The sequence below is a fragment of the Egretta garzetta genome, unplaced genomic scaffold (genome assembly GCF_000687185.1).
Source record: "Egretta garzetta isolate BGI_Z169 unplaced genomic scaffold, ASM68718v1 scaffold181, whole genome shotgun sequence".
Lineage (NCBI taxonomy): Eukaryota > Metazoa > Chordata > Aves > Pelecaniformes > Ardeidae > Egretta > Egretta garzetta.
Window position 1 is genome coordinate 738,231 of NW_009258667.1, and position 26,357 is coordinate 764,587.

Genomic DNA, 26,357 nt, shown 5'->3' on the forward strand with positions numbered 1-26,357 from the left:
ATGTTAGGATTAGTTTATATACATATTTCTGGCATCTGGTAAATAACTAATAGCTTGGGCAGAAAAATTAACTCCCTAAGCAGTATTTTCACTTAAAAATTTTGTGTATGTATCAATTCAGTCTTAGTTTGGAGCTATCTTCATGTTAATCCTCACTTGCCCCACTACAGCTGCATGGGGGCCTATACTGGTTGAGCAGAAAGTGTTGATTTAAAAACAAGTTGGCAAAAAAAAAAAATATTTTTAATCTGAAATCAGCAGAGTTTAGGGAGCTTGTATTGCTACTACAAAAACCACTTGACACTGTGCCCTCAGGCAGAAGGTCAGACCATGGCCTCAGTGTAGGTCTGAAGCTGCTTCATCTGAAATGAGTTCACTGGAAATTTGAAATAGCCTTACCAATTTTTACTAAAGAATATTACAGGAAAAAATATGCATGCACAGTGTCTGTGCCTACTTAATTTAACCTTAAGTGTCACGGTCCAGTTCAGCAGTTTTTAGCTATATCTGTTTGCAAATCTACTCTTTAATTTTTTATTTTTTTTTAGCATAATCTTTTCTTCTTGCAGTGCCTACCGATAATTTTGGACAACAAACTAAGTCATCCGTTACTGGAACAGCTCCTGCCAGCAGTGAAACACAGTCTTCATGACAACTCAGAGAAAGTGCGAGTGGCTTTTGTTGATATGTTGCTGAAAGTTAAAGCTATCAAGGCTGCTAAGGTAGGATAAGTGACACTTGATAAGTAGCAAGAAGGAGATAAAATCAAGGTATTTATTTAGAAAAAAAGAACCTAAACTTTTGAGACTACCACAGTATTCCTAAAAGGAAAAAAAAAATCATGCTTAATGTAGTAATACTCTTAATTTCAGTTTTCCCCTCTTCATATATTTACACATATAACTGAGTTAATTTCTAAGACTCGTGGATTCTGTTGCTCTTATCACTTCTGTCCATTTTAAAAGTTTTGATCCAAATGCAGATAGTAGTATAGAAGTACTTCTTTCCAGTGATTTTGTGAATTCGGCTGAAATCATGGCATCCACGGAAAACCTTTAAAAATAAATAAATAAACCGTAACTAGTCCTGATGAGCTTCCAGCCTCTCCATGGCAGAAAAAAATAACTATATGAGATAGTGCTGTGTCTGGATATTAGTATGGCAGAGATATTATAGACATGCTGAAAAGTTTGCTTTTTAGTTGAGCCAAGTCAATTCTTCTCCTTTTCCTCTTCCCCACATTTTTGACTAGTTTGGGATGATTAGTAGGTCCAGTGGCATCTGTGCTTGCCTGCTTTTTTTCAGTGGCTGCTGGCATCACAAGCACTCAGCAGACTTTTTTCTCATCATGTTTCTGTCTTCCCTGCCCTCTCGTGGCCATGCCAGGGCAGAGCAGTCGGTACCACCACACTGCCAGACTCTCACCTTCTAGATGCTTAACCCCTTTGCTGAAATGCTTTTTTACTTTTATTTATCTATTTTTATAATTTCTGTTTGTCTTTTGTGGGCATGTTTATCTTGTGCTAGGCATGTGTGCTATATGAAGTCAGAGGTATGTGTCCCTGTTGTTCAGGAGAGAGTTAAATAAATACTTAGTTTGTCAGATTTTTAAGGTTTCAGTGCTCATGGAACACGTCTCTTTCTAACACGAGAATTGCCTACTTGCCAAATGTGTGCATCGTAGCTTTGACTGGATCTCAAAGACATGTACTGGGATTAGACCACCTCAGTACCTTCCAAATTCCCCAAAACATGCTCAGAAGATAAGATAAATGGGAGGTGATTTCAGAATTGAGTTCTTTTGGCTTCCTGCGCACAGGTTCAGGATAAGAATTACAATAATGCAACAGCAAGTTTGGTACTTCCATAATACATACCTCAATGCATTGATTAGGCAAATCCATAGAAAATGTGAATTAGAGACAAACACTGCAAGTACCAAATATTATCATTCAGACTGTCAGCACAAAAAGTTTCCAGTAGGGTCCTAGTAGTGTTTGCAGATCTCCTGAGAGTAACAATGTGCAGCTGTACCTTTACTTAGACAATGGGTTCTGGTGGTTAAGATTATTGGAGATGACTGGAGGAGGCAATTCAGAGTTATAAGTAAGTAGTAGTACTCTAAAGATAGCTTTTTTTCCTGAAGTTTCTGCTTTAGTGGGTTCTAAAGCCAGGCTTTACCAGGTAAAACTGAGGTAGAATGGCAGATGTATCACTGTGACACTGGACCCCACACTGGTGATGCCTGTGTGTTAGGAGATGTATCACTTGGTTCACAGAATGAGCAGAAACAACAGATCACAGAACTGCTGCTCTGAAAGTGCTGGACTCTGAAATCTTAATCATTATTTCTGTCCTGTTCTTGTATGATTCTAAAAATACTCAACAAGCAAATTCCCCTAATAATGTGGTTACACATCATTTTTATAATCTTCTTATGTATGTTTTAATATTCATTTCTCTGTGACCTCACAGGCACTCAACACTTCTGCTTGTACTGAGTTTTAACTCTTCATAAGATATTATGTATAAATATGATTTAAGGGACTGGTACCTGCAGTCACGGTTTGATCTGTTAATGTCAGTTATCTGTATAATGAAATATAACCAAGCTTTTTTTTATTTCTATTCAATATCAAAAATGATTTAAATAATTTTTTAATGTTATTACTTTGTGTACAGTCTTTTAAGAACAAAGTATTGAGGCTGCTGTTAAATGTATAAAAAAATATCCCTTGAAAGTTATTTGTCATCCAGTATGAAAGTTCAAGCACACAATCTTTTTGGCTTTCTGGAATTATTTTGAATTTACTGCTATTAAAGACAGAGGAAAAGGATAAGTCTCAACTTCGGGGATTTTTTTTTTTTTTAGGTGTTAATTTGTTCTTTAGACATAATGGATATCTTCCATCCACTCTGTGCTTTATTTTTGTGTAGTAAAAGATTCAGATCTTCTAAAGGAAGGATCATAAAAGGTTTACATAAAATAAAAAAAACCACCTTGTAAGTGTTATAAGTTTTGTCAGTAACTCCCTATTTATTTAAAAATTGTAATATATATCTCTGGTAAGTCCTGGGATTACGTTAGTGCTTACTCCAAGGACCTTCTTTTTATGACAATTCTAGTACGGATGCCCATAGTTTGAAATCATGGGGGAATTAGCTGCTGCAAATATTTCTACTCAAGAATAAAGTAATATTTTTCAATGCTGAGAAACCCTATTTGGGGAGGATGGGGGGTGTTGGCTTTTTTTATCTGAAAGCTCACAGCATAATTAATTCAAGATCTTCTCACAAAAATTACAAACATGAGTTGTATTACTGCTGGTATAAGAAGCTGTTTATTCTTTCTGAATTTCATAGCCTTCGATTACTGTGTTACAAATAAGCTAGAGCTCCACTAATGATGGGATGTATTTAGGGTTTGGGATGGTTTTGGAAAGGATCTTGTTCTATACAGGTTTTCAGGGCGTATACCTTACTTGTAGGTAGTTTGGTCCTATTTTGTACTATGACAAGAATATGAAGCCTGGCACATAATGACAAATAATTATATTTTGTGGTGATATCCTTGTAGAATAAATAATTCTTCCCTATATCTATGGAATAACATTAGCATCACAGATACTTTGAGCTGGAATTGGTTGAACCAGGATTTTACCAGTCTATCAGAGATATTAGGAGATTTAGAGGTGCATCAGAACAGTAAAGTAGCATTGTTGCAGCAACATGTGACCTCAAGTAAATGCTGATATTTTGATAAGAATTAAAAATGCTCATGCTTTTCTGGTAAATGCTATTTATATTTGTTGAGACTTTGATGTGGACAACACTTTATAAAGGTGATTGGTTTGGGTTTTTTGTTGTTTTTTTTTTTTTAACTCCTTTAATATATTTTTGTTGTTTTAAAAAGTTTTGGAATATCTGTCCCATGGAGCATCTTCTGACTCGTCTTGAAGTTGATTCACGGCCTGTGTCACGGCGCATAGTGAATCTCTTATTCAATTCTTTCTTTCCCATTAACCAACCTGAGGATGTGTGGTGTGAACGCTGTGTTACTCTAATCCAGATGAATTCAGCAGCAGCTAGAAAGTTCTATCAATATGCTTATGAATATACTGCCCCCACCAATATAGGTAAAGTACAAAACATCTTTGGAAATACTAATATCACACAATGTAATTGCTTTTTAAACTTTCTCTCTAAAAATGGTATGTTGTTGCTAGATCTTTTGTTTTTAGTATAATATTGGTTTGTAGGTTTTGAAATTCTTGACACCAGCAATGAACGCTGGTGACAACAGTCATAAGGTTTTTCAGCAGTGAAGAGACCAAAACTTTTTTTTTCTGCTCTTATCATGCAGAAATAGTGAAATAAAATACCCTGGTGTCTCAAGTGTTTTGAGATCTTTATGTGGAAGACTCTTTACAGAAGGTGAAAAATATTCATGTCTGATAATCTGATTATCTGGGATTTGTGGATCAGTAGTATTTTCAAGTCACTCAGAGTAAAGGCCTCCTTCCTATTAAAAGCTTCAGAAACTTTAAGTGAAAAGGATATGTACTGCACAGAGTATAGCTGCTTTTTATAAAAGTGCTATTGAACCCAGTAAAATCAAGGAAAATTTTGCTTCAGCGGAGTTCTGATACTGTGAAAACAAAGTAGTCAGCATGGAGTGGCTTGGGGAAAAAACCTCGGTAAGGTAGTTCTGAAGTAATGTGTGCTAGTGTATTTCGGTTAGTCATACCTATACCAGAGTGGGTATAGCCCTTCTATCTAGAGATGAGCTCCTCATTTAAGGAGTACGATGATTAGGCTACTACATCTTTTATAAATAATTGGAATTGACATTGGAGGGGATGTATTATTGAACATAGGTTGTGAAATTAATAGCTCTGCCAGATGAATGTAGGAGTTGTGGGAGCTTCCTCTGATCCTCTTTTGATAAGGTGGTGGTGGTTGGGGTTTTTTGAGTAGACTTTTTTAACAATGAAATTACAGAATCTGATTGCCATACCTTCTTCATACTTGAGGATATAAAACATTTTCACATTTTTTCTGTTTCCTTTTATGAGGAAATTTTATCTTTTTTTCCTAGTTATTTCTGGTTCTGTTGCTTGCTTTTCAGTCTGGCTTTCCAGCATTGCACTTAGAAGCGTTTACTAGGGACATTCTTAACAAATAATAAATGTCTAATTTATTCTCATTATATTTAAATGTAGCTAAACTGATGCTTACTATTCGGCGCTGCTTGAATGCCTGCATCCAGAAAGCAATGAAAGAGAGTCTTCATGACAGTGGTAGTGAAGATGATGATGATGAAGAAAGTGAAAAGGAGAACACAAGTGTAAGAATGTCCACTTTATGATAAGTTCTGGTATCTTTTTTTCGTAATTTGAGACAAAGGCAGTTAACGATACAACAGAAATCTGAAGGAAAGCACTTGGGCATCTGTGGAATTAGAAGGGGAGAACTGCCATTACGGTGTTTTCATGCCCTGCAATAGCAGAAATTTGGTGAAATAGCTAGAATAATATGGAAGAAATATGAAACATAATTTAAATGAATACTTAACGAATTCCAGTACAAATTATAAATTGGTTTGATTCTGAAATTAAATTATTCAAAAAATCAGTGTCGCAAGATGACTCAAGTTATATAGAGAGAGTAAGAATGAATTGTGGAGTTCATGTTCTACCACAAACACATGCATTTGTGAGATTAATAGAAAGATTTTTGGGGGGAGGAGGAGCTAAACCTTATTTTAACCTAAATTTATATTTGAGAATATAATAGTTAATACATCTAAGTGTTTGTATTTCAGGTGTTGAATAATGTGTTGTCAGTAAATGATGTGGCCAGCATGGCAAGTTTATTGGAGATCACTGTAATTCTCTGGAAAAGTATTCACAAAGCACTAGATCACAATGAAGATGCCAAAGATTATACTGTTAGAAAATTTGCTTCTGTACTTCCTGAATATTTTAAAGTATTTAAGGTAAAGAAAGCCTAGATTTTCCTGTAAGTGCTTAGTATTTTCTTCAGATGCTCTCATGTGTTATGCCTTTTATCTGTTTTCATGGCATTAAGTATTCTTTTTCATTGCTGCTATAAACCATAAGCAATAGCAAGTTTCTTGTAATTCCACAAATGGGTAGAAGCTATTCTCCAATTGCAATATCTTACTGATGAACTGTTATCTAAAAAGTCAACACAGAAGTACTTAGCATTAAATTGCTCTCCTTGTAATGCTTTTCTAGGATTCCATTATTTTCAATGGTTTTGGAACTTTTGGAAACCAGTAACTGAAAATATGCCATTTCAGAATAAATACTCAGTGTAGATGAGAGTCTACATGGTTTTTCTACCCGCTACTTCCCAAACCCTTCCACCACCACCACTTATTATGATCCAGCTGCTGGAACAGACAGCTGAAGCAGCTGAGGCTCCTTTTTCACTTCCTAGTGTTTGGTTTCTGCTAATTTGATTCTGCTCTTTAATGATCTTTTGATGCACTTATTTATTGTTTGGGTTTAATATAAGCAAGTAATTAAAATCAGTCATTTTCGTATTTTCAGTTTCCTTGATCTTGAATTGTCCTGGTGTTATTCTTCAAGATGCTATCTTTTGATAGTGACTAATAGTGTCCGCTGCACCCTGTAGTGCATGTGGAAGGATTATCTAGTAGACGTATTTTTTTTTTTGTTGGTTTTTTTTTTTTTTTTTGTTTATGGTTTTTATTCTGAAGTGTACTGAGTTATGCTGGCTGTTATACTAAACAACATCCAAGTTTGCTTTAGATAATCTGGGAGTGGAAAGCAGTTCATTGCTACATAATATTCTGCAGCACATATATACCAAATGTGCTCTCTACGCTGAAAGCATCTGGAAGTTGTCAAAGACATTCCAAATCTTTTTTGCTAGAGGATGTACCATCCCTCCTGAAAGGTTTTGGTGAGCAGACAAGATATCCAGCTTTAGCAAGCACCCTCTCTGACTTTGATATTCTTACAGTGAGTAAGCAGCTTGGATCTAAAAAGACCTGTCATCAGAGGCTTAATTTCTAAAAGACTACGGGTTGAAGCAGCATGTTTCTTTCCTGAAAAGCTACAAATATTTATATTATATATATAAATATATAAATAAATGTTCTTTTAAAAAAATAATCTTTAAAAGGTTTTAGCTTGTCAAATGTCTAAGTAGGTAATAATTTCATTTGCTTGTATTCATGAAGCTTGGATATACAGATACAATTTTATGAAGGAGTCTTTCACATAGTTTGGTTTCTATGTAATCCAAGTGAGACTGTGTCGTGGTCTAGACCTTGTATTATGTTGTGTTGTAACAACTTGCAGTGCATTTTACATTACTATTGCTATATAATCAGCCTTTCCTTTAGAGTCTTTTTTTATCAATTTCTGATGTTAATGAATATTCATTTAAGGCACCTTAGTTACTTGAGAGGAGTTAGGTGGTATCATGATTGTGCAATTAAATATTAACCTCTACAAGAAAAAGTGTAAGCTAGAGCTGTTATTTCTTTCACATGGTTATTAATCCAATAGAGCCATAATTATTCATGGTAATTGTTCTGACAGTTTGTCAGAAAGCTGAATGATAAGATAATTGATAATTGACCTCTGAGAATAGGAATCATAAGTTTCAGATTGCAAGCCACATGTTGTTATGAGCTTCTTTCAGTTCCATTTCTAGTGAAAAAAGACAAATCCTTAATTTGAGGTAACTTAATCATACTTTTTCAGTACTCTCTTTAGTTCTGCATACATCTGTACGTGTACATCATATAATGTACTTTTTTTATCCTAGGATGAGCGTTGCATGACTCCATTGGTTATTCTGGCATCCTTTATGCCGCCCACTGCTATTCCTACATTCAGGTACTATTTTTAAATCCAAATTATGAATTACAACAAATCTCTTGTTGACTGAATTTGTTAATTTTTCACAACTTGATGTATTAAATGCCCATTCAGATAAATTAATCCACTAAAAAATACGGTAAGTTACTAAAAAATGTAAGGTGCAAATATGCCTTTCAGCTATTGGTGAGTCTTTTTTATTATTATACTGGTTGATTTTCTTTGAATTATTTCTGCCCTGGATGTTAAGCTAATGCATCTCTTATTTTTTGTTTGTTTTCTTTTAAGCTGTGGTGTGATCTCCAGACTCAGAAATATTGACAATGGAGCTGACCAAAGCAAATATTCTACCCTGATAGACTGCCTGTGTCGCTGGGGTCAAGTGGGACATATTATTGAATTAGCCTGTGATTGGTTGTCTGACACGCTAAAACCAAGAAAGGTGTGCATATGCATATGTCAAAGAATTAAGGATTTGCTAGATTACATAAAGGCATCGTGGTGGTTTGGGTTTTTATTTTTTTTAATAGAAGAAGCCTCTTTAATGCCATATTATTCTGCTTTGGAATTAGTTGTAAAGTACTAACAGTATTGTACTGGTTTTCTGCTTTCTTCTCATTTAGAGTCTTAAATCATCTGAACGACGAGTACGTATCCATGTAACACATATATCGAAGCCAGAATTAGCAATTGATTACATTGAGTATTTATTGACTCATCCTGTTAATCGCAGTTGCCTACTCTCTGTTCCTAAAAAGAAACTGGAGAAACTTTTGAAAATTCTCAGTGCTGCAAAGGTAATATTCTCCTTACCATAAACCATGCTTATAAAAGAGTGCTTAACATTATATATTACCTGCATCAAATCAAATGCCTGCAAGAATAAATAAATAAAATTAATGATCCGTTCATCCCCTCTATAAAAAGGTTTTCCTTTTGATTTGTACTTCAAACAAATATTCTAAACTAGTTGTATATTAGTTCAGAATTGTTTATAAATGGCAGATTTTAACCAGCTTGTCATTTAGACAAGTAAGGAATAGTCTGACAGATATGGCATTCCAAATGAAAGGAATTGAAAGTATACTTGTTGATTTCTTGTGTTTGGGTTTTTTTGGGTTGGGTTGTTTCTAAGTCTGTTGTTTAAAGCTGTTGAAACATTTGAAAGGATTTTCTGAAAAATATAAACTTATGTTTTATTTTTATTAAACTTGATATTCCAGGACATTCTTGGCTCAATTCTGAAAGCAAATGATGGAGGTTCTGGTAGCTGCAATCAAGCAACTGGCCTAAGAGCCTTCAGCCTCTTCTGCAGGTTGAGTGTTCATCTTCAGAACAAGGTATGGTTATACCTTTCCAGTATAAACTGGAGTTACAGCTGACTGTATAAGGAAGCTTCAAAAGAATTGGAATGACAATTGATAAACTTCTTTTATTTTTTTTTTCCAGTTTTCTGAAGAAGGAAAAGATTACCTCTCATTTCTGAAGGAGACAGGTGCTTGGATAGAAAGTCAAGTTGTACCTTTTGTAGTAGCAAATGATCAAGAGGATGGCATTTCAAAATGCAGTAATGTTTCCGAATTAATTATCCAGGTTAGAGCTCTCTTATAACATAAATCAAACTGCTACCGGTCTGAAAAGCTGTATATGTAGCAATTACTGACAAACGTAGTGTACTGGAGCCCAGCAAGTGAATGAGCTAATGAAATACAGTCCTGATTGTTCTGAGGTTACAGGTTTTTGCTTTTGCTATTCCTTTAAAGTCACACTTTTTTTTTTTTTTTTAGATTGCTTTGAGTTTAGTTATAACCTTTATATTTTGTAAATATAAAAATGTATAAATATAATTGTACATACCCTAGCAATTAAATCAAGTAGTTGGAGTAAACCATACCTTGTTCTTATCTAGACTTTTTTCACCTCCCAGTGCATAATATATATTCTCATCATATCTGTTGAAGTGAAAATGGATCATGTTTTATTTTTCACACTTGAGAAAGTGCCCACTCAAGAAATTTCTAGCACAGCAGGCAATGTAACCTGGTGTCCCCAATTTTAGGTTTCTAACAAGTAATTCTTGTCCTCAGTCTCTCATCCCCATATTAAATAAAGGTAATGTTTATGCTTTTTATGAAAAGTGCATTAACATAAAGTTAAGATTGTCACTGAATCTCAGTGATGAAAAGGAGAAGAAAATTAGTTGCTGAAAACAAGGGTACAGTTACATGGTATGCTAGCGCTTAATAGCCTGTTCTTCTGTAGTGTAGAAGGACCTGGAAATGAAACAGAATCATTGCAGCTGCATACGTTGAGGATGACTTAGAGGACCAGGAAGGTGGTGTAATTATGAAAGAGGATTTAGATCTAATCATGTTTGCTTGCTTGGTTGCTTCCTTCCTTTCTTTCTTTCCTTCCTGCTTTCCCAAAAGAAATAGGTAAAATTATACCCTGAGGAACTCAGTATGCTTCACTCTAGGGCTGAGTCCCATAGAACATATCTTTGGAAGTCAGCAGAGAGGTAGGGTGAGAGTTACCTGGGAATTTAATAATGAGGAAGTCAGTCTTGTACTAAATCCTGCTGCTGCAGCCAAATGGCTTTTTGAAAGGTATAAAGAGATAGAAAATTCAAAAAAGTGTTGTAGTTGTTCATGGTACAGGTTTCTTGTATGTTTTACATGCGACTGTCTTCTCTCTGAGTGGAAAAATTTGGTATGCATATCATAATTCTTGTGGCTATTTTTCAGAAGTTTGGAGGCACAGAACTCAAGCTTATAGAAAAACAAGACACAAAATAGGGACTCTTTACCAGCATTACCAGAATTTTTATCATCAATTTCCTAGGTCTGCATATGAAACTAAAATGAAAATTTATTGATAAGCAGTTGTCACCTGTAAACCCATCTGGCATATTACTTGACTAGCCAATAATGAAACACAATAATCTTTACTAAGTAGATCTTAAAGTCCATTTGCATCATTATTTCCAGAGAAGAAACTGGGCTGTAAAGACTGATGTGACTTGTCTGGAAGTCAAGAAGAGAATCCAGGCCTCTTGCATCTCCTGTAATAAGCCATATGCTTGTTAAGCAGCTCCTATTTGCTTCTCACCTTGTATACTGTTTTTTATTGGAATGAGGTATTGATTGTGCTTTTTAATTGTTTCGAGTGTATATTTGCTAACAGTGCTGGCATTAAAAGCAGACCTAGTTTGTCTCAAAATATCCATATAATATACAGCAATTACAGTTGCTTCTTTAATACTTTTGTATATGAGAGGGGACCAGGGTGTTTCTTCTTTTTCCACTTAGATTTCTCTATCACTTTCCCTGCGACATATACCATTCTTTCCCATTTCACTCTTCTTTCTCTGCTTGGTCCCTTGCTCAATTTTGTATTTGCTGTTACAGGCAGGGATTCACTGGGGAGCCGTTCTCTTTAGGCCACTGATCTGTTGAGTGGGGCTGGTAGGCCCCCTGGCACAAACCCCCGTGTCATCACTGACAGTGTCCCTTACCCCTCATCTTCATTTGCCCTTCACAGGGGGGGGGGAAGCAGTAGCTAGTTTTGAATTGTCTTCTGTTACATTCCCCTCACATCACTTAATCCAAGGTGGATTTTAGCACTGAGCTCAGATTTTGGTCAAGGGAAAGATTTGGACTGACTTTAGTCACAGTCAGTGTCCTTGAACAGCCCAGTTCATGTGTACATAGACTGGTTAAAAATTCTCTATCTATACATTAGTATTATAGTCTGTTTAGTATGTAATGTGTGTGTCTCTAGGGAAAAGTTCTTTTTAAAAGCTCTTTTTGTATGCTGTTCTTAATTTTGCTATCCAAGATAGGTAGAGATGTCACATTCTGCCTTGGTAAGTGTTAGGTATCTCTCTCTGAACTGAGCCTGAGTAAAAAAGATAGAGGATTTAACTGCCTTTTGAGAAACTGTTTACTGGAAGAAAGGGAAATGGAAGCATTTTGAGAACAGTTTGGAACTCCTGCTTTTCAAAGGTTGCGAACTGACTAACTCCAAGTAAATGCACCAGCTATCAAGGCAATTTGGCTAAGATTTTGTGGTTTTATTATTTGTAGGTTTTACTGAATGGTTACTTTCCATACATTTTTTTCTCATATACTTTTGCATCTCTTTTCTAGGCCTACCTGACAGTATGTAAAGATGTCATAATGGTTGGCCTTGGAGATACCGCGTTTCAAACAGAACTTTTAGATATGGTGCTCTCAGTTATACAAACAGGTACAATATTTTGTATTAGCATCAGCATCTCCATCTGACTTTTCTTATATTAGCAAAACTGTTGCTTTTACCATTTTGGAGTCTGTTTCTCAAAAACCAGTGTTTACTTCTTGTGCTAGCTAGTACCAATAATACGGTCACAAGTCACAGCAGCCTTTCAGAAAACCAAAAGCAAGCAGAGAATCAACCCTGAACAATGTCACTGTTGATAACTACTGTTTCTTCCTTGCTCTTAGATTCCAATTACTATATAATGCAAGGGTTTGTTTATATATATATATATAGATATGTCAGTATGCCTTAGGAGGCAACATTGTAGCACTATTTAAATTTGGCTCGCATTTGGAAAGTTATGTCTACAGTACAGACAGAATTAGAGTTCAGTTCCTGAAGAAATCTACAATTTTAATCCCTATACTTCACAAGGATTGGAAGGAACACTGGATTTCTACTTAAAGTATTGATTGAACTGTATGAAAAATGTCAGCTAAGGATGCTCAGAAAGTTGTGTTGTATTGTCTACACTTGTAAACTGGAGCTATTTATATTACATAACTGAGTTTCATTCTAAGCTTGTACCTGAAGAATATCTCCTTGTAATTTTTATGTTGTGGTATTTATCTCTTTCTCTAGAGAGAGGTGGCTTTTGTGCTCCAGTGTTACTGTACACTCTAAAAGAAATTATCGAAGCCTCTTTAACTCAGAATACTGAGACAGATGAAGTGGCAAATCTTCTCCATGCTGTACAGACCATCTTTCAGAAAGTTTTAGAATGTGTGGCACGTAGACTCAAGAAACAGCAGGAAGAAGGGATTCAGGTATCCTTTTACACTTGAAGTTGCTACCTAATGTGTAGATGAATCCATACTTTTTAAGCAAATGTGTTATACTTCGACACTTCGAGGTTGTTATTTGAGTCAACATCTGATTAAATTTTCAGTTAGATTTTCTAAGTGAGGGGGTTATCCATTGTTGGTGTCATCATGGTGGAAAAATGAGTAAATTGGAGAGCAGTGCATTCTGTTACCAGTGATCCTGAACTGCCCTAGTACTCACAGGTTATTAATCTTAGCTGTAATTAAATGAACTTTCTCAGTCCAGAGCAAAGAATTTGATTATATGTATTATGATCTTGGGAGGGAGGAGAAATTGGCATTGTTTTATTTCTTTCATCCTGAATTATATCAGCTTCAAAATATGTACAATGTCCTAAAGTTCTTCAAAACCTCCTATCTTCTCAGAGAAGTTAGCTTCCTGTACTTTATAGAAGAGAGTAGATAGTAGTGAGATGGATGGATCACTCTGGAAAATTTGATGCTCTGCTTTTCAGGACTTCTGAAAAAAACTCAGTTCTTTTTTGTTACAACCATTGTTGTATTTGTTTCTCTCAAATTTATGAGTAGACTTCCCAAACATGTTGCTGATTCCCTCTCTGATCCCAGGTGACTAGAATGCCTCAATAGCTTTCAAGGTGTGATCTGTACTTCTTCACAGAGAAGCTTGCTGAAATATTTCAATTATAGTCAAGTAATCTGAAAAATCTGATCTGTTTTTCTTTAATTTTAGTTGATTCACTCTATTCAGATGCCTCTTGGAGAATTCATACATGCAGTCCAGGGCTGGCATTCATCTTGCCCAACAGTTCACCAAGGTGTACTCTCTACTCTCCTGGCTGCAATAGTAGCAGAGATAAATTATGTGCTACAGAAGGTAAAGTTAATGTTTGAGTTTGGTTTTGTTTTTTTTTTAACACTTATTGCTTTTTAAATGTTATATTGGAACTCTTGAGCTACATTCAGAGTGATCTTTGTACTGCAGATCAAGATTTTCTGTATGTTGGCATGGAACAAGCAGGAAATTTTATCTGCCAAAATTTCATATTACGGTGCATGTCTCAGATTTATGAATACAGCTGTGTAAGAACAGAGTTGTCCTGATACCTAGTTCACTGTCTACCTCTGACAGCAGAATTTAGAAATTAGGCAGTGTTGGAGATGAACAATATGGTTTTTGAGCTGTTCTCTCAATGTGTGTTTGTACTAGGGTCTGGCTGGGAAGGAGCTAACTCTTCACAGCAGTCCCTATGGTGCTGTGGTTTGCATTTGTGGCTAAAACAATGTTGAGGCCACACCAGTTAGTTTTGGCTGTTGCTGAACAGTGCTTGCAGAGTGTCAAGGCTTTCTCTCTTCCCTTCACGCCCTGCCCTAAAAAAAGTAAGAAGGCTGTGTGTGGGCAAGAAGTTGAGAGGGGACACAGTTGAGATGGTTAACCCAAACCGACCAAAGGTATATTCCATACCATACGATATTGTGCTCAGCGACAAAAGCTCAGGGAAAGGAGGAGGAAGGGCAGTTCTTCTAAACCTACCTCACTTCATCTCACCCAGCATTAGGGAACTTAACCCATGAACCACTGATATTTGAAAGATTCCAGTGCCCTATTCTTGGAACTGTCCCACAAGGTTCTGTAATCCTGTTCCAAAGCAGGCTGATGTCTTGCTGATCACTTACGCATTCTCTGCTTCAATACAGTTCTGTTTTCATACCGCATCTTTTTTTGGTTCCTCTGGTTTTTGTTTAGAGGATTTCCAAATATCTGATCTCAGTTTCTTTGGAAAGTAAAGAAAGAAACTCTAATACTGAAAAGAATATATAGACAGAGGTTATTGTATGTGCTAAAAGTCCAAGGAACCATTACTGTCCTTGAAGGAGAAAGGTAACATTCCCAATGCATGTAGCATTAGGAGCAAATATGGCTAGTAAAATTGGAAGCTTTGAGAACTAACAAGGAAGAGCAGAGGTTCTTCAGTAGAGGCTGTACTCTTACTGTGGTTGCTAGATATGTCAGAGCAATAAATGGTTGCCAGAAAGTACCGAGTACAACAGAGCTGCTTCTAAGATTCTGTGTTACAGAAGGAACTGAAACAATACCAGAGATTTACCTGCAAATATTAATCTATCAGCTGAGGGGCTCTGCGATGAGAGCGTGCTCTTTATAGATGCTGCAGAGTACAAGTTTATGGTCTTGAATGATATTGCAGGTTCATACCCATAGATTATGAATGTTCATTGCAGCAAGTCATCTGAGCTGGGGTTTTCCCTGCCCCCAGGTTATTGTACTACTAAATCAAAATTCAGTTCTAACTAAATACTTGCCATGCTATTCAGAACTTGATACCAAAAAGAGCTGATAGGGAGGGAATCAGGAAATTACTGTCACCTAAGTTATCTTTAGAAATTATAGATGCACACTTAAACTTGGAGACACAAAGGATACTCATTTGTCTTTAGTAGGCTGTGCCTTTATAAATAGTGACCAACAGTGTAGTTAAATGAAACTGCTATTCAGAACAACTCTGGAGAATATTTGCCTTGGTATAATTACTGTTTATTTGGTTTAGTTCTAGCCTTTCTAATTAAATTTGGAGCTTTTTTTATTTAGACAAACACAATTGGATTAAGGCTATTCAAAGAACACACGTGAATGTTTCTTCTAATTATTTAAGGATAGGTCTTGGTTAGTGTCATTATTGAAATACGATTTGCTTGTTTTCTGCGTACGTATATTTCTTGATTTACAACAGTTGTTGACGTTTTTCTTTTTTAGGCTTCCAGTGAAAAAGATTTAACTATACCAAAGACTATTTCAGACCTTCCTCCACTTTCAAGCAGCTTAATGGCCATAATTATGAAGTCGATTAATGTTGTCAGGTAAACATTTCTACATTAATTTGTCCAAGGTGGTTGCTAATGTAGAACAGCTTATATGGTATCAATAAAGTTTTAATTTCTAAATTCAAATAAATTTTGAGGAACTAGGTGCTTACTAAATTTACCTGCACTACTTCATAGTCCCTTTCGCTTGATACATTGCTTGTAGGTATTGACTGGGGGGGTGTTGGTTCCATTTTTTTACTGCTTCTAAGAGGGCTTCTTTTTTACAAGACTGTTTTTCTAAATAAGTTCCTTAATCGCACATCTTGGTTTGCTTCTTTCATAAGATACTTGTAAACCTTAGTCCCCTCAATATAGAGGTATTTGGATGAAATAAAATATTTACCAGAAATAGCATTAATCCTTTAACTGAATGTCTGCAATGAGGTGACAAATGTATAGCTGTATTAAAATCACAAAATTCAAAATAGTTTTGAAGTATCTGAGTCCTAAAAGCCCCCAAAAGTAGGGTTATGTCAGAGATTTTAAGACTTAAACGGAGGTTTTTTATTTGCTATATTTAGTGGGTACCTTGAATGTCTTCTAAAATCACCACAAGTGAATTTCCTTATCTTCCTCTGCTTAGTTTGGTAATAGTTTTTATTTATATGACTATACACACCAGCATTATTCTGAATGATCAAGGAGCTAATGTGTATTCCTTAGAAGTCCTATCATTCTTCATGGCCTATCACAACTAACTTGTATTCTTAACTTTCTCATCTGACAGGCATTGAATATCACTGTCTCTGCTGTCAAGAGATTTTTTTTTTTTTTTTTTTTTTTCCCTCCTCTTCTCGATTCTTCTCTAGTTCTAGTTGGACTTGCAAAACAAAGGACTCCAGGGAGTCCAGTAATAGGTTACCTAATCCAAATCCTGTTCTTCTGTGAGGCAGCAGCCGTCCATCAAGATGCTCTCTTTTAGTGAAACAATTATTTTACACACCTCTTTTGAAAAGAGATGCAGAAATTCAATTAATTCCTCTGAAACATTTTATTGTAGTGGTAAAAGAAAATCTTGTCCAGAGAAAACTGCTAGTTTGGAACAGATTGTTTCTATGAGTACTTTGATAAACATGTATCTAGCTTCTAGTATTTATCTTTTTGGTGCAAAGAAGATCTAAGTCGGGAGATAATTTACATCGGGTTCCACTGGTGCCTCAGCACTGAGACTACTTTTAAGGCTGTTTTCTTTTATTTATCTGTATTGATAGGCCATAATCAGAGTCCAATTAGTAAATCATTCAATATCTCAGAAATTATCATCTTTCCACACCAATGCAAAAGTCTTTGACATTACAGAATCTGATGCAACCTTCTGTTCTGTGAACACACAATCACCTTGCACCAGGTTCTGTAGCGTCTGTTATGTTTTCAGTTACTAATTAGTCAATCTCAAGCACTGAATTTCAGTCTCCATACCAGTGATAATACTGCCTGATTTGGCAATATCTGACCACTTGTGTGAATTTTCTTTCCTTTAGCAGGGAACTACCTGTATAGGAACCAATTACTTATCTCTTTTACTTATATGTGTTTGTAAATAGCTTATTGTTCTGCCCTATTTTATCTCTGCCTGAAGGCTCATGTGACCCTTGTTGAGAGGGAGGTGGGGAAAGGCACCTGCATTGAGTCTGCAGTGAGTCTTATTAGGTGAGGTTAATAAATTAGAGTGTTTCTTCATGGAACTAAAGTGCGTGCTTCCTGACTAAACAGTGATAACAATGTCAAAACTCTGATCGCAGAGTTACTGTGAGTTAGCAGTTTAAGAGCAATGTGAAATGGAATCGATATTTGCTCAGATTAGTCGATGATGATATGATAAAATTAATGCAATGCGTGAGTAAATTCATAATACTTATTTCAGAACCTAAAGAGTTTTCATCATTCTCAGCTCTTTGAAGCAATATTTGAGCTTCTGCAAAACTTATTTACTGAATCGCTAGTGGAGGTTTGTTCTTTCCTTAACTGCATACTTCATTTTGATACCTGAGCACAATAAGGGCCTGAAGAACAATTCAAGTCAGAACTGGGTATTTATGATGTTCAGTTCTGGTAACAGATAATATTATTACCAAAGGTATTTTGAAATACTTTAGGCAAAGTTTTTGTAACATCTACTGCTCTGAGTTTCTCCTTTAGTTCTTCACAAAGAATTTAGTTTTGTGCTCTGAGGAGTATGAGGATTACAGATTTTGTCTATCTTCTGCTTTATCTTTCTTGTTCTTTTATTTTTCTCAGGTTTTGAGAACAGCTTCCAAGTTAAATTTGTTATTTTTACCATTAACACTATAATGACTAATTAGTGCTTTCATTCTGTAAGATTGCTTTATTCCACTCTGCAGTTTAGTTTGATTGCTAGCCCTCTTCCTTGACTCCCTTGTTTCCTTTTTCTTAATATATGTCCCAAAACACCTCTGAAGTTTGCTGGTAACGCTATCATTTCTTGCTAAAAGTGAGTCTCTTAAGATACATATAGAGCTAGTATTTATCTCAGACTTTACAATAAACCGTTCTTTTGATTCTGTTAGTCCGTCCATACTTTCAATATCTAAAATGTAGTTTGGAAGTGTTTCAGGGCTATATTTAGTTACAAACATTCTTCACTGTTTTGTAATTGGAAACCCATAATTTTTGTGAGGTATGCATTTTAGACCCAGTGTTAATTAAACTCCAGTTTCTAATCAGGCTACAAGTAGTAATAGTTTTAAGGGCATGAGTAGTTACTGACAAACCATTGGAGTCATAGCATATTTTTTTAAGCTTCAGTAGAAACTGAAGTTAGAAATCTCAATAGAAATTACATGAGTTAGATGCCAGTAAACCAGTATTTTTTTTCATGGGTTGACTTTCCCCAAATAGACCACAAGCCCTTCATTTCTCTTAACAGCTACTTACTCTGTGTACAAACTTTTTTATTTTCTTCCCAACCAACTTACCACTCTGCTGTCTCAGATATTCGCACTTCCAGAAGCAGCATGTTGTCTTCAGTTACCCAATCATCACTGCATTGTCCTGCATGGTATCTTTGAAGCTATGGTGGCAGGGTAGCATAACGACAAACTCATTGGGTTCAGTTCTATTTTGAAAGAAACATGAATTGTAACGTATTTTTGATTTATTTTTTCTTTAGGTCATTTTTAAATGAATTAATGGAATGCATTCTCTCTGAAGAAATTGAAGGGATGTTTAGTCTAACAGCTACTGTCTGCATTGTGATTATAATCAAAGGTCAGTCAAACCATTTTTGTCTATTTTTTTTCCTTTCTTTTTTTATATGCTACAGTTTGAAAGCCGAGTTCTTATATAATTTAACAGGCCCTTTTCCTCATCCTCTTAAGTTACCCTTTTTCTACAGGATTTAAGGTTATATCACTTGTAAATTATGTTGTTAAGCTTTGGACTTTCAATCTTTGTGTAGTGAGTTTAAAACACAGCTGTCTGCTAAACTTGTAGGGTCCATCTCTATATTCTGGTTTGCTGAAATACACAGTAATTAATCCAGGACAGTGAAAATCTAATTTAATATCTAATCTTTCATTAAACAATCTTTTATGTTAAAAAAATGATAATTTGCAGGGGTTTTTTGGATAAATCATTATTTTTGACCTACTTTTCAAAATAATCTTATTTTAAATAGGTAAACACAAATCTTCACTTCTAAAGGATATTGCACCTGCCATTCACAGGAAGCTGATAACAAGCAAGGATGCTGCCCCAGAAGCATCTAGCAGCACTGAAAGGTAAATGTGCTGTGGGAAATGAATGCTAACCTCTCCTGTCCCTTCTCTGCAATAATTGGCTGGTTTATACTTACATAATACAGGTAGAGCATTCTGAATGATTGCAACGTTTAAAATGGTGGGTAAAAAAAATTGCGAGATATTGAGCCCAGCACAGTATTAAATTTCCTGCCCATACATTTGCTGTGATTGCAATCTTTACATATTTAGTTTGGGGTTTTGCATTTAATTTGAATGTGTTGTGAATTGATCCTATGTGTTGCAGGAATCAGTTCTGAACTTCAGTACTGTTAGCAGCAGGTGCAGAACAGAGCAAGTCACGTATTTACTATTTCTTATTACTAGAAGAGTTTTCTCCAACATTTTGGTGTTAGGCATATGAATCCATACCTATGCAGATGGCAAAAATGTAACTGAATAGAACAGTGACTTTAAGACCTTTCCACAGGTGATTTCATTTTGCTCTTTGGGGGGGATTTTGGTGTCGTATCTGGTTGACTTTTAAATTTTTTGGGTTAAGTTTCTTGAAAGTGATTGGCTATATTGTATTTGCAGTCATTTATTTCAGACCTGCCTAGGATAGACAGTCATGATGAATGCTTTAGCCTTAAGTATCTCAAACTTGCTTAAGTCTAAAGATTTGTTAACATTTGATTTCTGCCTTGTTACCAAACTGCCCATGGAATCGGAAAACATGCAAAGTAGACACGAAAAAGCACAAACATAGAATATGAAGAAAACAGGCATTCATCAGAAAAATACTGAGGAAGTTATTAATGCACCACAGTGGCCTGAACATGCAGAGGCCCTTGCAGTCTTTAATTCTTCGAGTTGATGATCCTTACTAGTCAGTCAAACAAAGGATGTAGAGTAGACAGACTTCAAATTAAAAAAACAAAGCAAACTAAAACTGCTTCATTTTACCAAGCAGTTTCTTGCGTAGCCCTTCAGACCTAAGCGCACTTCCACAGCACGCTCTTCTGGTGGATCACTAGCCTGAGGCATGTTGTCCTCCGGCATTGTAATGGCTGGACATAGACCTTTGGTGGCTGTGCTGTGCCTGAATTGGTGTCACTGATTTAAAGCCAATACTGAAGTTATGAGATGCTACTGTACGAAAAATAAGATAAGGAGGCCACGTGGGCTATATCCCTTTCCTATTACGATCCTTCAAATCCTTAGTTTCCACTTGAGTTGTATCAAGAAGCTCAACAGCTACGCTAAGTGTTCTAGCAGTGGTGGAACTTTTCAAGGGCTGTACAGTAAATATCCATTTGGAATTGGTTCAGAAGTGCAGGAGGTAAACTGTATTTTTCCAGGAAAAAAAAGCGCACCTGATATTCAGGACAATACAATAGAGTAGCTGTGTTGTTGCTAACAAAATATGCATTCATTCATTTAAATCTGCTATTGTATCAGAGCCAAAAAGGTATGATGTAACTCTCTTTAGAGAGATATATAACCTTAAGAATTAGACCTGAAAGTTTTATGAGATATATGAGCCACTTCAATTATGTACGATCAAAAATTAGATTTATTAAAAAAAAAAGAGAAGGGAAAAAAATGAAAACCAGTACACCATTCACTTCCATTTCCTGTCTGGCTTAAGTAAACAGAAAACAGAAATTTTGCTGTCAAAACTTGGAGTGGATTCCACAGAGGACACTGTGCTCATGTAACATAAAATTGATAAAGAACCAAAAAATATCTTACTTCACAAAACAATCACTACATAATTGGACCTCTCAAACTCAGAGTGACTCTGCTTCCTGGGTAGGTTGTTTTAATTATTTGCGCAGCCGTGAACAAATTTCTCTTGCTTGGGATCTAGCTTAGAAACAAAATCAAACAAAAATAAACAGAAAACATTTTATTTTTCCCCATGAAATAATTTAATGCTGGGTTGCCAAGTTTCTACTAGAATATTTTTTAAAATAATCATAATGATCTGGGAAAGAAAGGTGAGCAGCAGGGTATCATGATTCAGTTTGCACTTCTTTTAATCAAGACAGTAGAAAAGGCTGAGAAATTAAAGCAAATCTTAACATGATTAAATAAATAGGCACATTAAAATGAATAATTGCTGCCACTTGAGCGCACAACTGACTATAAATTTCAGTAAGAACACAGATAATTGCTTTATGAATCTATATGATAATCTCTGCCCAGTGAACAGGGACAAATCAACCTAGAAGTTGGGCAGATGAAGAACATAAGATGCTACACAGTGTTTTAATTTCATGATATATGAATGGCTACCTTTGTATAATACAAAACCAAGAGATAGTTGCAGATAAAATTAAAATATTAGGAACATGAACATGATGATGGAGGGAGTATTAGAATTGCAATGTGATCACAAAATGCAGAATTTCTTTGCTTTGCAGAATTTGGGAGGAATTTGTACAGGTATGTTGGGGATATTTTCTCCAGAAGGGCAACAGAATTCGTGCTGAAAAAAGGTTCAGAGGAAGTTCTTCAATGATTAAGTTTAGCTTGACTAATTTAAAGTGTGTTAGCGCTTTCTCAGGTAGACATAAAGTTGGACCAGGCTGGGCCTCTAGTGTCTTCTGACATGCCATTTGTAGTGCTCGGGTACTAGTGTGCTAATGGACAACTAAAATGTGATTATACACAGTCTGAAATGGGCCCTGTTGTTTGTAAACTATTTTATCACCCTACTCTGCTTACCAAACCCCCAAATTTTAGTTATGGTATGCTGCAGGCTAGATGTCTGATCATTACTTTGAGCACAATCTTATAACGCACAGTGCTGCACTGGTGTGTGCTAGAATATATTACTGGTTTGTTAACTCATACTTAATAAGTATTATTACTTTTTGCTTCTGAATGCATTATCTCATAATTCCTTGAGGGATTATTTTATTTAATACCCAGGTACACCAGGAAATAGTGACATTCTTTAATTTCCCAAGAGACTCAGCATTCTGTGCCAGCATCTTAAATTTAGACCTAGAAGTACTCTATTACATATTAGCAAAGAAAGAAAAAAATAAAAATGCTGTCTGGTGGAGTAATTAAAGTGCTGCCCTTAAACAAGGAAATGTTGCGCTAATTCAGAAGCAAAACTTTTCATTGTAATTTAGTCTTCCCTCTTCAGCTGAGTGAGCAGCTTAAGACAGCCCTGTGGGTCTATTATTTTAAAAATGCTGTTCAGTGCACTTAAAAATTCTGGGCACCATATTGTATATTGAGAGAATTTCCTCAAGAGTAATGGCACACGCATTAGTTCAGTTTATAAAATGCAAATATTTATGCCTAGCAAAAAAAATGCAAATAAAGCTGTCAATGCAGTGATTTGGAGGCTAGAGAAAAATGTTCCATGCTCTATAAAAACAAATGTGCTGTAGAATAGTACCTTTGACTATTTTGTATTTATTTTAATTAGCATTATGATATATGGGTATTAGAATTTAAATTTAGCTAATGGCTGTGCTGAAAGATGTTTCATTAGTACTATCATTTAGCTAACTTCCCAAACTCTTTATTGCATTCTCATTGCATCTGTAAGTAACAATTCTTGAGTTCTTTTGTAACATAACTCTGTGTATGATTTGTCTGCCACCTATCTAAAAGTTCACTGGGAAGGTACCTGGGAAAACTGACTTAAATTTGTCCATCTGGGGAGGCATACGGTTATTCTGAATGATGGTTTGTTGTCCAGTGTTACAGATCTCCTGTTTCATTAGCCTTAAATTGTAACAAAATAGACACAATGCTACTTTGTATAAAATTTAACCCCCCAGTACTTAACTAATTATGCTAATTTCGCGGTACATTATAACACTAGCTTATTTTGACAGTTGAGGTCCATCATGACTTAAAGGTTGTAGCACTATGAAGAGGAGCATGTGATGCAGCCATGGCGGTCTGAATTGAGGGAGCACTAACAGCCAATACACTTGAAAATGCAGAGTTGCCTCTTGTATTTCAGGTCTTGGTGTCTCCTGGTGAATGCCCCAACTCAGCAGGATTAATGACTGACCTTGCTTACTTGGGGGCATCAGTCTAGGACTACAGTAATAAAAATATGGAGGAAAAAATGCTTGAGAAATACAGGTGGTGGAATCTTTTACAAAAGTAACGTGAGGGACAAAGTTTATAGTGGTTAACAGTGAAATAATATTTTGACAGAAGACCAAAGTGCCCATTTTTGTCTTTTGAGGATATTTTAGAGCAGTGTTAGAAGTGGTGTGAGAATGCAACTACAAAGGCTAGGTGAGTGACTATGTCAGGGAACACAAAATAGAAAGGGCCTGCCAAATGGAAATGTCGGAGCTGACCTTTGAGATTGTTTAGGGAGTCGTGTGAGACAAAAGAAAGTTGGAAAGGGACTAAGATGGGTGTATATGTGGCTGAAGGAGGCAGCTGCTAATAAGGATAAGATCGAAAGCTCAGGCTTGGAAAAAAATTGCCACAGGTGAGGAGAAAAAATATGAAGACTGAAGAATAAGGGAGAGAGGAAGAAAGTAAAAGAATGAACAGTGGCCTTAGTATGAGTTATCAGTAAAGGGTTTGACTATTTATGTTTGAAAAAAAGAATAACAATGCTGTGAAGAAGATGAGTGGGTTCTTTAAACAATGATGAAATACTAGAAAATGTACTTGAATTGACATAGGAGTTTAAACTGGCTCGCTGTAGATTACACTATAGTTAGAGATGATCAGCAGAAATGGAAAAGTTGAAAGAAAAACACCCCACCTATTTCAAAAGTAATTTGTAAAGGCATATTTGATAATTAAACTAATATGGAATAACTTGTCAGAGAAACCATGTGGTAGCTATACTCTGAGAATCAAATAGTTGAGGATTGATTCAGCATTTAGCTTCTCTAATCCTGTTGTGCATTGTTTTATGCCATTTCAGAATCCTGTATGAATCATCTCTGAAAATTTTGGATGAAATTTTGAATCCTTGACCACATGGAAGCTTTTGTCATGAAAATTAAAGGAAGATGTGGTTTTAAAAAAGATTATCTCATAAACTTATTAATAGTTTGTTTTCTGTTCTTCTGTATATTTTAAAGCAGGCAAAATGTATAAAAGTGTGTATAGAAATCATGTAATAGTAAAGATTTTTCAAACAGCTGTAAAGAGGTTATTCTGTATAAAAAATGTCTTATTTGGGGGGGATGTAAAATCAGTATCTTTGTTTTTATAAAACAAATAATAATGGTATCTTATATACTTTGAGATTGAGGTAGCACATAACCTCAGTCCCTGGGAAGACTATAGAGTATATTTCTAGAGGTCATGGAAATGAATTTAATTTCAAGACACATGAAGGACAAAATGGTGATTGAGAATAGCCATCATGAATTCACCAGGGGCAAACTTTGCCCCACCAACCTGATTTCCCTCCCTTTTGCGGAAGAAGAGAGAGCAGAGGTCATCTTTCCTGGCCATAGCAAAGACTTTTACACAGGCTTATATAGTATCCTTATGGCCAAATTGGAGAGAGGTGGACTTCAGAGGTGGGTGGGAACCTGGCTGGACCATCAGACTTGAAGAATAATGATGCTACACAGTCGGACTGAAAGCTGGTTACTGGTGGCATTCCTCGGGGCAGATACTGTTGCCATTACTATTTAACGTTTTTAGGGAAAGCTTGGGTGCTGGGATGAAATGCAACCTCAGTCTGTTGGCAGGCGACACCAGCTTGGGAGCAGTGCTTGAGACCCCAAGGGGTAGGGTTGTCCTGTTCAACGGGATCCTGACAAGCTGGACTTGAGGCTCAACAAATCTCATGATCAACAAAGACAGGTACTCTTCTGCCTGTAATGGACTAATCCTGTACACCAGCGCAGGCAAGTGCAGAAGTCTTCCCCTACCCAGATGACAACTAAGTAAAGACTTTTCTCAGAGGTGCACAAGAAGCAAATATGAGGCAACAGGAACAACTTGCAGCACGAGGAAATCTTATTGGACATAAGAAAAAATTTCATCATGAGAGTGAATTGAAACTGGAAATGAGACAGGAACAGGTTGCTCAGAAAGGCTGTGGAACATCTGTCCTTGGAGATGTGCAGAAGTGGACTGACAAGGCCGTGGACATCGTGTCATATTTTTGAAGTTAGCCCTGCTGGAGCTGGGGATTGGACCAGGTTATCTCCTGAGCTTCCTCCTGACTGGAATATTTGTGACATTCAGTGAGACGTATACCGGAGGAGAAATGCCCTAGCTGTTAAACATAGACTTGATTAATACAGAAGTTAACTTGTTTTATATTTAGCTGTTTTTATAAATGAATACTAATGATGCAGATAATGCAGACATGTAAGCCACTTATTTAATTTTCTTAACCCAACCAGATGCTCTCCAAAGCCTAGGAATAGAATGCTGATTGCAGAACGTTATTTTGCCTTAACTGAGATATCTGTAAATTAGGTGTCTAAGCTCGTGTCAGGGTTTAACCCCAGCTGGCAACAAAGCATCACACAGCCACTCACTTGCTCCCCCCACCCCTGCTAAGGGTAAAAGTGAGAAACTCATGGGTTGAGATGAAAACAGTTTAATAATTAAAAAGAAAGGATAATAATTTTTTTAAACTATAAGGGAAATTAAAAAAAAAAAAAAACAGAGGAGAGGAAAATAAAACCCAGGAAAGACAAGTGATGCAAATGCAAACAATTGCCCAGCCAGTCCCCGAGCAGCGGCCCCCTGTGCCAATCTCCCCCCAGTTTTATTGCTGAGCATGATGTCATATGGTATGGAATGTCCCTGGGGTCACTTGGGGTCAGCTGTCCTGGCTG

At 36.1% G+C, this 26,357-nt stretch overlaps 1 protein-coding gene across 1 annotated transcript in view; it reads left to right on the top strand.

Moving 5' to 3' along the window:
* Positions 1 to 24,556, top strand: part of NCAPG2 (non-SMC condensin II complex subunit G2) — a 44,902-nt gene extending 20,346 nt beyond the window's left edge. Inside the window, exons 12-27 of the mRNA XM_035888405.1 lie at positions 570 to 722; positions 3,914 to 4,136; positions 5,223 to 5,347; positions 5,825 to 5,998; positions 7,828 to 7,898; positions 8,169 to 8,322; positions 8,504 to 8,677; positions 9,104 to 9,220; positions 9,330 to 9,473; positions 12,029 to 12,128; positions 12,762 to 12,946; positions 13,695 to 13,838; positions 15,735 to 15,838; positions 18,975 to 19,072; positions 19,482 to 19,584; positions 24,473 to 24,556. Of these exons, the coding sequence (XP_035744298.1) occupies positions 570 to 722; positions 3,914 to 4,136; positions 5,223 to 5,347; positions 5,825 to 5,998; positions 7,828 to 7,898; positions 8,169 to 8,322; positions 8,504 to 8,677; positions 9,104 to 9,220; positions 9,330 to 9,473; positions 12,029 to 12,128; positions 12,762 to 12,946; positions 13,695 to 13,838; positions 15,735 to 15,838; positions 18,975 to 19,072; positions 19,482 to 19,584; positions 24,473 to 24,524 (2,121 nt within the window). The 3' untranslated portion in view covers positions 24,525 to 24,556. The remainder of the gene's footprint in view (positions 1 to 569; positions 723 to 3,913; positions 4,137 to 5,222; positions 5,348 to 5,824; positions 5,999 to 7,827; positions 7,899 to 8,168; positions 8,323 to 8,503; positions 8,678 to 9,103; positions 9,221 to 9,329; positions 9,474 to 12,028; positions 12,129 to 12,761; positions 12,947 to 13,694; positions 13,839 to 15,734; positions 15,839 to 18,974; positions 19,073 to 19,481; positions 19,585 to 24,472) is intronic.
* The last annotated feature ends 1,801 nt before the right edge of the window (positions 24,557 to 26,357 follow it).